The 10,600-nt window shown below is 41.2% G+C and overlaps 1 protein-coding gene across 1 annotated transcript; it reads right to left on the reverse strand.

The window, feature by feature from the left end:
- Positions 1–1,441: 1,441 nt before the first annotated feature.
- On the reverse strand, positions 1,442–8,326 carry LOC104359028 (dendrocyte expressed seven transmembrane protein). Its single transcript, XM_009964716.3, has 3 exons — positions 7,301–8,326; positions 3,542–3,862; positions 1,442–2,805 (listed from the first exon to the last, which is right to left on the reverse strand). Exons 1-3 carry the CDS (start codon positions 8,324–8,326, stop codon positions 2,722–2,724), a joined length of 1,431 nt encoding a protein of 476 aa, XP_009963018.3. The 3' UTR covers positions 1,442–2,721.
- Positions 8,327–10,600: the final 2,274 nt, after the last annotated feature.

Below are 10,600 nucleotides of genomic sequence, written 5' to 3' on the forward strand. Positions count from 1 at the left end.
TAACCTCTCCTGACCATCATGACCTTTCAAAGATCGTCAAGAGTTGCCTCACAATGATACCATCCAGCATGCTGAGCACCCGTGAATGCCTCCCACCATGTCCTATGGACTTAAATATATCCAGTGTGTTTAAGTGCTCTCTAACAATGTCATACTTTATGGGGAGGATAAGTCTTCCTTGCTCCAGACTTTCCCCCTGATTTGAGTGGCCTGGTATAGCTAAAGATCAGTTTTACCTGTAAAGACCAAGACAAAGAAGTACCTTGGGCTTTTCCATCTTTTTTTTGTCACCATTAGTGGGGTCAAACACCTAGGTAAAATGTTTATCAGAGCTGAATATTTTGTACAGAATTACAATTAACTTCCCAAGAGGGATTGGCTTTTATCACTGCCATGACTCTTGGCAATTTGAGGGGCCAGGCTAAGCAACAGTCAGTCAGCTGCTCTAACAGTGGTGGGAGCCCCAGCATTCAGGTGCGACACTTATGTTAAACCCTGCAAGGTCTCACCTATCCTACCAAAGACTAATGGCTCCTTTTCATAATCACTCATTCTCACTAGGCTTATTTTCTTGAAGTACTTTGTCTGTAAAGTACAGACATAGTACTGTCCTGAGAGTGTATTCCAGAACTCAAAATCCTAACAGATTTAGATATCTCTCCCCAACCATTGACCTCTGAGTAATTTTGATGAACCATTCCCATGTATTGCAAAGCTTTCACTTGTTTTTTGCAGAACAACAGAAAGAAAAGGTGTACTGTGTGGCAACACACCATCAAACGGGAAAGCCAAGATACTCCAAAACAAATTTTGCCTCCTGATGTCAAGTGAAGCAGGTAGTGGTTTGTGGTAGTGCTGTCAATCAGACCTGCACCTGCTTTTGGGTGTTGTAACCAGTAAGAAATCAGGGCTTCTCACCAGCTTGTCCTTTGGGACTGAAAGGGGCACATCCAACTCCAACCAGCAATTAACTTGTCAGAACTCAGCCAAAAATGCTCAGGTCTTGCTGACATTTAACTCTTCCCCTTTCATCTGCAGTGATAACAAGACTGAACAAATATATCCTCTTGTCAATAGTACCTGGAGAGCTAGTCTGCTTTGTGAAAACAAATTTAGAGCAACCTTCAGTTTGCTGCTTTTTCACCAGCATACTTCTTGCTACTATCCAGGGCTGTCCCAGTTTAGTAAAAGAGGACATATTCAGGCCACTGAGAGACATTGAGCACAACCCTCAGTAATGCATGGATTTAATCTAGCACCTCATTTTCTAGAGACAAATTGCTGTCACACCAGTAGCCTGAGCCACCTGTGTCCATGGAGGAGTGAGTCTTCGTTTGAAAGACCCAAAGAAAAAAAGATGATGTTTTTCAGTGTTACAGGTAGAAAATAACTTCTGACACTTGTTACTGGAAAGTTTTAGATAAGTCTTTATTTGTTCAGATAGCAGAGACATCAATCAATATTTGTTCTGGGATCATGCAGGTATTATAGAGTGGAGTCTGCCATTATGCAACCTAAAAGAAGAGATTGGCTGTGGCTGAAAATCAAGAGTACACTGCCTGTTGGGTGGATTTTTAGCTCCACATTAAATCTCTACTGCCATGTCAGTGAAGCCATTCCTATGTCGTTATGTTTTTAGCATTTGTTCTTGTGTCATACAAAGGTCACATCACTGACGTTAGTTGAATAGGTAAAGCACTCACTATTGGATCAATTTTGCTTCCTTGAAGTAAATGGCTTTACAACATAATTAAGCCCATTTTTGCCACTTCCGCAAGCTCCCTCAGACTGCAAGATTCTAATCACTGTTCAACTCTGTATGCTCCTATACCTCAAAACCAGCTTGTTTGTGCCCACAACACCCAGTTCCTCTGTATTCTAGCTCTCATGAGCTTTCTCACCTCTGTACATGCTACATTACCTCTCTCATGATCATCAAAGATAAGGGACAATCTGCACTAATGGTACAGTCTATGAATCAATGAAAGTGGGAGACTAAAACCAAGTGAAGAATTCCAGGTGGGAGACTAGGATTAGAAACTTCTGAGAGACAAATCAGAAAAAGTAAGTGGGAGAGCCAAGGTGGGAGGGAATGTTTGGCTGGGCTAGAAGATTGACAGGGCATATATAGCACTGTCCCTGCAGGAGAGATGGCTACAGAGGCAGGAGCAGGTATATGAAATTAGGGATGTGAAAGAGCCAGGCTGAAGAGTTTGGGGCAGTTGAGGGTTGTGAAATAGGTAGAAATGTCTAGAAATATCCAAGTCCTCTAGTTAGTTTCTTGGCCAGCCCAGAAGCTAATGGAGAGCCTCTGTTGTGTTTTCTATCTCCAGTGTCTGGCAAATATGAAGATAACAAACCTGCTGCTGTTATTATGTCCTCTGTTAACCCAACCCAAAGAGGTTTGTGCTGTAGTCCTAAAAGCTCCAAGCTGATTGCTTTTACACAGAAGAACAGACCCTCTGTGGATTTCTAAAGTATCAGGCAATGAAGACCCCAAGTTGAAAAATGAGTATTAATTCAACTCAGAGCTCTCTGTAGTGGAGAGCACACTATCTTCTGTGGCTTCTTTCCAACACTTTTCCATAATATTGATGATTAGCCTTTGATTCTAGTTTTTACATTTTAAAATTGATATTCCATAGGAAAGATGGGTGCAAAACAGAAGTCCCTGTGGAGCTAGAGCATCTCAGCCTTATCCAAAGACTCACTTTGTCTCTTTCACACCACGTTGGCATTTGCCACACTCTTTTCTTTCTTCCTCACTTCCTCTCTTGCCTTGAGTATTGGAAACCAAAAGTTGACCTGAAATGACAGAAATATGATACTATGGTCATAGTATTGTTGAGTTAGAGATTGCCCAGACACTAACATACTGTATAGTCAGTGTTGAAGGCTAATAAAACAAATCAAAACAAAACAAAACAAAACAAACTATGTGTGTCTGCAGCTATATATCTGAATTTGCCATAAATATATGCACGGGTGTTTGTAATTTCCATTAGTGTGTATATATACACATATATATATGGCGATGTTTTTGCAAGCAAAAAGTTCGGTTTCCTAACTGTATTTGCAGTTGCACTCCTCCTGTGTTTTAAAACAGAAATATATCCCCTTCCATTTTGTTAAGTAATAACTGAACATCTTTCTCAACATTAAAAGGCTGCTCAGAAATGCCTTCCATTTTCTGTCTACATTGCAGGAATAATCTTTGTGCTGGAGATATTTTTCATTAATTCATGAAAACCAAGTTTCTTCTCTGGAGAGCTTTAAGTCTGAGAAGTATTTCCTTGCCAGCACACAGTCATTTGGATGTACCCATGTCATGTCAGATGCAAGTGTGTTGAAGGACAGAACAAAACAATTACATGATCTAATCTCACCAATAAGCAACTTGTCTCTGGCCCCTGTGCAGGAGAGCACTGGGGAAAGTCTATTCGCACATAATTGAAGTTAACAAGTGTTTAAGTACTTCGTGGGTTTGGCTACTACTCTGAGAGAGGGATTTTTTTTTTTTTCCCTGGAGCTGATGGCTTACCTTTCTAGCAAACATGCTCTTCCCAGTTTTCTCTTGTAGTTTTGCTCTTTTCTTGAGTAATTTTACGTGCAAATAATGTATCCGTTTCACCTCCATGTCAGGATAAAATGAAGTTGACACAAGTATTTTAAGTTGGGTCAGGAGGCCAGAGAATAATCCAAAAATGCTTAAGAAGAATATGATGACTCCAAGCTGCATCCACGTTGTGGAGAGAGTGAGCTCTGGCTGAGGGATGCAGTCATGCTTAAACAAAGAGATCTTGAAAGGATCAGTCTTTGCAATATGCTCTCTCATACCAATGATAAAGCTGTTCTCATTCCTCTACACAAGAAAAGGGGAAAAAAAAGAGTTGATTATATTACTAATTCCCTCCTTTCTTAATATTTCTCCCACTGGACATTCAGATTTACAAAGGACCATAAATCATCTAGTCCATCTAGTGTATATATATCCTTGATCATAACAATATTATTTATTGGCTATTTATAAATGTTTCAGACTGCGTTTTCACCACTTTTCTTGGGAGACTGTCCCGCAATTTGGACTGTTAAGAATTTACCTTCTCAGTGGCTCTGATACATAAACACTTAGCTAATCTGTCTGTAATGGTTTAATATATTCCCACTCTCATGAATCTGATCGGCTCCTCTGTCGGAGGATCCTTCCTTCAGAGTAAAACAGCAGAGCAGAGTGAGTCCGTCCCTTTGGTTGTGGCTCAGTACATGATCAGCAGTGCTTCCACATCCACCTAGGCAGGTGCTCTAACCACGAGCTTATCACACAAAGCCAGCCACCTCTCCTCCTCTAATAGATACCTTTGCTTAGAAGAGCTCTGATGTCTTGCACTCCTTGTGGACTGAAATGCTGAATGAGGGGGACTAAGTTAGACATGCTGCTGGAACCAGTATTTCATGCTGGCAGGCAACTTTCTGCTCTGTGTGTAGGAACACTGTAGGGACAGCGAGTCACCCAGCTCTCTTTTCTGACCATGTCAGAGGGATATGTAGCTCTTCCTCGTGGCTCTTCTAACCACCCTACAGAGGCCAGGAACTTCTGACAGATGCTCATTGGAAGAATCAGGTGCCCAAAGCATGCTACTCGTTTTCAGCCTGTTTGCCTTTCCTTGACATTATCCTGTTCTGATCTATCTCAGTACGTTTTATCCCTAATCTGAACCGACGTTTAAGAAAGGAAAAACTGCATTATGAACTCAATCTGAAACAGGGGTACAAGTATATGAAGAACTTTACTGGGCATAACAAGAATAAACATCTCAAGAAGTCTCTCAGTCTGTCCTGCTCACCCAGCCAGCTTTCTAGACTCCCCGAGATCAGCAGCGCTGAGGCTTTTAATAACAAATCTGTTGAGATTAAGTTTTACATTTTAATGTGACTAGCCTTACTTGGGGAACTAGAAACAATCTGATGATGGCATAATTTTCTGTTTTGGGAGAATCAACCAGCTTTCCACTGGAGTAAACACTGCACATAAAGAGAGCAAATTCATAGTACAGGACTTATGAATCAGCCAGTGTCAGGCTCAGGCCTCTGTCCATCCGTGGGACTAATCTCCTTCTTTGCCCTGATTTGGGTCACACCCAAGGCAGGTGTTGTGGTGTAAACCCAGAGGGCAACAGAGTACCACTCACTCCTTCCCCCTCAGGAATGGGAAAATAAAACAAAAGGCTCAGGGATCATGGCAAGGACAAGGAGGGATGAATCAACCATTATGGTAATGGGCAAAAGACAGACTGGGGATTGTCAAAAGACAGATTTGGGAAGAAAAAGAACATCAATTTAATTTGAACACCAGCACCACCACTAATTTACCAATCAGAATAGGACAGTGAGAAACGCAACCAAATCTTAAAAACACCTTCTGCCCACCCCTCCCTTCTTCCCAGGCTCAGCTTTGCTCCCAATTTCTCTTCCTCCTCCTCCCCCACAGCAGCACAGGGGGGCAGGGGATGGGGGTTGCAGCCAGTTCATCACCCATTGTTTCTGAGGCTCCTTCCTCCTCAGGGGGAGGGGTGGGATGAAGATGTTTTTAAAACGTAGGAAGCTTATCACTCTGTTAAGTGGTGTTGTTGTTAATGTCTGAATTAAAGTGATGTTCTTTTTCTTCCCCTAATGAGTGAGTCTGCCTTTTGCCAGTGACCGTAATGGGTGACTCATCCCTCTGTCCTTATCTCAATTCCAGAGCCTTTTACTTTAGTTTTTCCTTCCCCTTCCTAAGGGGAAAGGGATATGAATGGCATGGTGGTGCTCAGTTGCCCTCTGGGCTCAAACCACAACATCCACTGACACAATCTGGGAATCATTGGTTTATGCCTGCCATACAGATACTGAATTTGTCTACTCTTTGTTAAGATAAAACTGGACAATAACTTAATTTTTATCCCATGGAGGAGTATGGTATTTTGATATACAATACAAAATATCATCATCTGAATTTGACCAGCAGCCTGACTTCATTTCAGCTAATTTAATTAGTAGTTCGCATTTGCCTGAAGTGCTCCCATTCCTCAAGGATTCTGTCCAATATGTCTCACTTCCCCTTCATGGTTCGGTCCCAATGAGACAAACGTCCCATGACACACCAGGACCATCAGTCTGCCACAACACTGTCTGAGCTGAACCTGTAATTGTTTAGCAGTGTGTCATAGAAAATGTGGTCTGGCTGAAGAAGACAGCTCAGAGGTTCTATATGTCACGTATGGAGAAGTGAGAATAAGAATCTCTCTGCCAAAGATTATATGACCTGTTCTGTTTGCTTGTATTTTAAAGCAATACACTTACTGCATTGCTCACCTTAATAATCTTACTCTGTGAAATTGCTTTTGGCTAGATGAATATTTGGTGGATGTGGAGAACTGGGAATGAATTCTCATTATTGTGAGCTCCAAGAGGAAGTAATAGAAAATGTTGAGTAAGAAGAAAATGACAGAATAAAGAGGACATATCATATTGTATTAACAGTCAAGCATTCCTTTGAAATTTTACATCTTGAAACTACCGAATGATTATATGTTTTGGGGAAATGTTTTAAGCCTGATCTTGCAAGCTATCAAACTGGGCAGCTTTCTTGGGCCTGCACAGCATCACATGGCTCATACACTCCAGAGGTGAAATCTCCAGCTTTAGAAGCATTCACAGACAAGAGCCTGAGCAATCAGATCTGACTCTTAAGTTGGCCCTGTTTTGAGCATGAAGTTGGTCTAGAGGGCCTCCAGACATCCCTTCCAACCTAATTACTCTATGGTTCTCAATGCCACTGCTGCTCCTGCTAGAACAACCTTGAGATTTCAGCAGCATTTTGTTATTTCATATGCATGCAGCCATGCTTTTTTAAACTATGAGCTCTTCACACTACTCAGCTAAAGAAAGGTAGACATCTATTACATTAATTTCACAGTGGCATTTTGACTATAAAAGTGGTACTTCGCAAATGTCAGCGTTATGAGTTTCCAATTTTAAGCTCCCTGTCTTCTCCACATATAAAAGTGGAGGAATTAAAGTCCTACTTCCTATATTCACCATTCTCTAGAAATATGATGAAACTTTGAAAAGTGCAGAGAACTGTCTGGTCATCCAACACATGTACCTGTAACAGCAATGGCTATTTTTGAAATAAATGGATGATAATGCCATGAAAGAACTGATAGCTCATTGGCTGTATCTCTGCTCCTGCAGCTGCTGAAGATGAAGGGAAATTTTTCAACACTAAACTCAGAAATATAAAGTACTGATAAGTACTTACTTGCTGAAAGAGGCTAAGTTTAATTTCTAGATCCGGTACTTCTTGGAGATGTTTATTCACAGAAATAATTAGCCAATAAAACAAATAATCTACTGCAGCAAACAGAAGCCAGATGCAAAGATGAATAATTACAGGGAGAAAAAAATACTTCATGTTTTTTCTGTCCTTCCTTGTGAGGCAGAAAGATGGGATCATCACATAATCTTTCCTTTCTTTTCTGTTAAGTGGCAGAACACAGGGTCTTTGCTGTTGCTTTTGGTGCTCATCAAATGTGATGAACTGTTTTGTGATATAAGTATTCTTAAATTTAGCACTGTTAGAGCCCACAAATTTTTTGATAAAGAGGCCAGTTCCAAAAGAAGCTAGAAAAATCCCCACTACAGGCAATGCTTTTTGGCCTATATAGGGCAGTATAGTCAGCATAAAAGATATCTGATCAGCAACTCTCTGGATTTCTTGCTTTGTGTCATTTAACTCTTGTTTTAATGCATCATCTGAAATTGAATAAGATGGTGTGAATTCATGTCTTAGGAACACTATATGTTTAGATATTTCAGAGGAAATCTTGACTGCCTCGTAAATCCATTTTACTGCCTCAACATAATATTTTATCAAGGCAAATTGCTCATACTCTAAATGACAGGTTATACTGTCTGCCAGAATCTTTAGGTTGTGAAAAATATTTTGGATGTTGCCAGCCACCACGACACCTGTGCCAGCAGTAATAAGAGCATTCCTGCCATTTCGCAGTCCGCAACAAAGAAGGAACAGGACACTAAAACAGCGCAGGTGCTTGAAATAGGAGAGCGCGATAGAAAGTGAGATCCAGATGAATCCAGAAATCAGTAAGGGACCCAAAGCGTGGTGTTCCAGGGAGAAGTGCATGCCAAGGAATAAGAGAAAGCTTGAGAGAAAGCCAACTGCAGAGCAAACTGCAAAAAGTTGCATCAGATACTTCCAGCCAGGCTTCCTTTCAGATATAAAAATTCCCCATGCATTCTGGGCTATTGAGACAAATGTTCGCATTTTCTTCTGATTGTTGCTGAAACTGCGATGACAAAAACTAAAAGGAAAGGAAAACAAAAATACTGTTAGCTATGGGTCACAGTACTGACAATTATGTGCTTTTAACTGGATGGTCAATACTTCTTCACATTGCAAAAAATACAGGTCTGACTCACGTGGGGGGCTGAACCACCCCATGTGAGACCCAGATCTTTGTCCCCAATATCACATATATAAACATGGAAGAGGTGACTCTAAAAGGTATTCTATCTTTTTTCCAAAGTACTTTTGTCCTTTTACTTTTTGTACAGTTTGGTTTCTCATTGGTTATATAGACACAGCGGTTCCTATGTACATATGCGTGTGTGTATGTGAGAGGGACACAAGCCTCCAGTAGCACCCAGTGCTTCCCAGCAGATGCTAGCTTTGCCTTTCAGGGGCACTGGGAAGGGAAAAGAGGGGAGAAGGGAGACTTCCCACTGGTACTCCGATGCAGGGAAGCATGGCTTGGCCCACGGGGAACAGCCAGAGCAGATGCCAGGGAGGGAAGAATGGGCAGAGCAGCATATGAATGCTGCTCAGGGATGAGGAATGAAGGTCTCCTTTTTCAGCTGGAGGTAGCTCAGTACAGAGGGGAGAAAATGTGTCTCAGAGGCATCATCCCTTCTTTGGGTCTCTCCTGGGATAGCACAGCTACGTATTGGTCCATATATACTTTTAATCCTAATTGTTTGTACTTGTCACCATCTCTTCTGCATCCGAACATGCCTGTACTGTAAATTGCAGAGTATTTCTGTGAGATTCAATTCAGTTTGATGGGGGACAGTCCAGTGCTCACATCTTTCCTTCTTCTTTTACAAAATATAGTGCAATTTGTCTGAAGATGCAAGATCAATTTATATGCATATTAGCCTTTTAACATACTAGAACAAATGAGATACTAATTAAATAAAATAAACTGTTGCAATTTTGTGTTATAATAGGGAACAGTTGTCTTTGCAAATACATCCTGAAGATATTACTTTGTCTTGAGTTTAGCTTGAACACAGCAGGTAGCTAGGAACTAAAGTATTGTTTTGGACACATACTGCATTTTACTGGCATTTGACGTTATGAGTTCAGCTAGCATTCACTGCACCATTTTCCCCTTCCTCTCACTGTAATTAGTAATTAGTTATGTCATTATTGGCTTTGCATGCAACAGGAGGTGAGGGTGATTGGAGGAGGCATCTGACCTCAGCTGGGACCTTCTTGGAGTGCTGTGCTTGGTGTGCTGCTTTTCCTTAGCCTCATTTGAGCGTGATCGTTTCTAGTAATGAGGACTCTCCTGAAGGATGCTGTGTTGTTGGTGCTTAACTGCTTCAGCTGGGATTAATGGTGGGCAAAAGCTCTCAGGGTGGGCTCAATCCCTGGCACTATTGCTCTGCTTGGAAAGGCTGAGGAAATTGCTTCCCTCCAGGGCCTGAGGAATTCAGCTGTAAACTGAGTATAGCAGCAATTAGCAGCTCCTTCACAGGAGCAAAATTAGTTAGTGAATGTTCCTGAAGTATGTAGAAATCATTATGTGTTTGGGAAAGTGGTGTAACCAAAATGGGGAGGAGAGGTAGGACACAAGTCACCAGACTCCAGCTTTGCCATGAACAGAGCTGTTCTCTGTTTATGTGGACAGTTTGCTTTGCCCTCTTCCTATTGCACTAGAAATTAACAAAGCATTTTTAGGAAACATAATTAAGAAGGAGATGTTCCTGGAGTCCAGCAGAACCAGATTTAGCAGCCAGCGAACTCTGCCAGTGCATCCTGAACTTCCTAGACTGGATCCTTAAACAGTACGTGCCACCACATCTTCTTTGTAGATATAAGAAAAATTGCCCTGTACAGTGAATAGATCTGGAGTTCTGTTCTTGATTTAAGAAGCCATAAAAAATAAAATGCAACAAAGGTAGTATTTATGTAATATTATACAAAAAACATCCATGTGAGAAAGTAATACATTTTGAGTTTTCTTTTGCAGAACTGATTTCACATCTGTTCTCAGGCATAGTTTCTGCATGATTTTGAGTGTTTGCATGTATGGGCATGGTGTATTCCTGTTAATGTGCATAAGCATTTGGTAAATGGCTGCAATATGTGACTGGGAGTTTGGCATAACTACATATAAGAATTGGAGAGAGGGTCAAGAATGAAACCTTATAACTAACAAGAGCTGTACTTCTGGACCAGCAGGCTGGAGACTTGCAAAGTATGGACAGAACTTGAAAATAATCAGAAAGTCTCCTTTACTGGGCAGATTTAATG

Source organism: Tyto alba, unplaced genomic scaffold (genome assembly GCF_018691265.1).
Source record: "Tyto alba isolate M040663 unplaced genomic scaffold, T.alba_DEE_v4.0 Super-Scaffold_9, whole genome shotgun sequence".
Taxonomy (NCBI): domain Eukaryota; kingdom Metazoa; phylum Chordata; class Aves; order Strigiformes; family Tytonidae; genus Tyto; species Tyto alba.

Coding starts and splice junctions, on each gene's coding strand:
- LOC104359028 (XM_009964716.3), bottom strand. CDS start 8,326: ATGCGAACATTTGTCTCAATAGCCCAGAATGCATGGGGAATTTTTATA. Junction 3,863..7,300: donor AACTTAGCCTCTTTCAGCAA/GTAAGTACTTAT, acceptor TTTCTTGTGTAG/AGGAATGAGAACAGCTTTAT. Junction 2,806..3,541: donor AGAGCATGTTTGCTAGAAAG/GTAAGCCATCAG, acceptor CTGTCATTTCAG/GTCAACTTTTGGTTTCCAAT.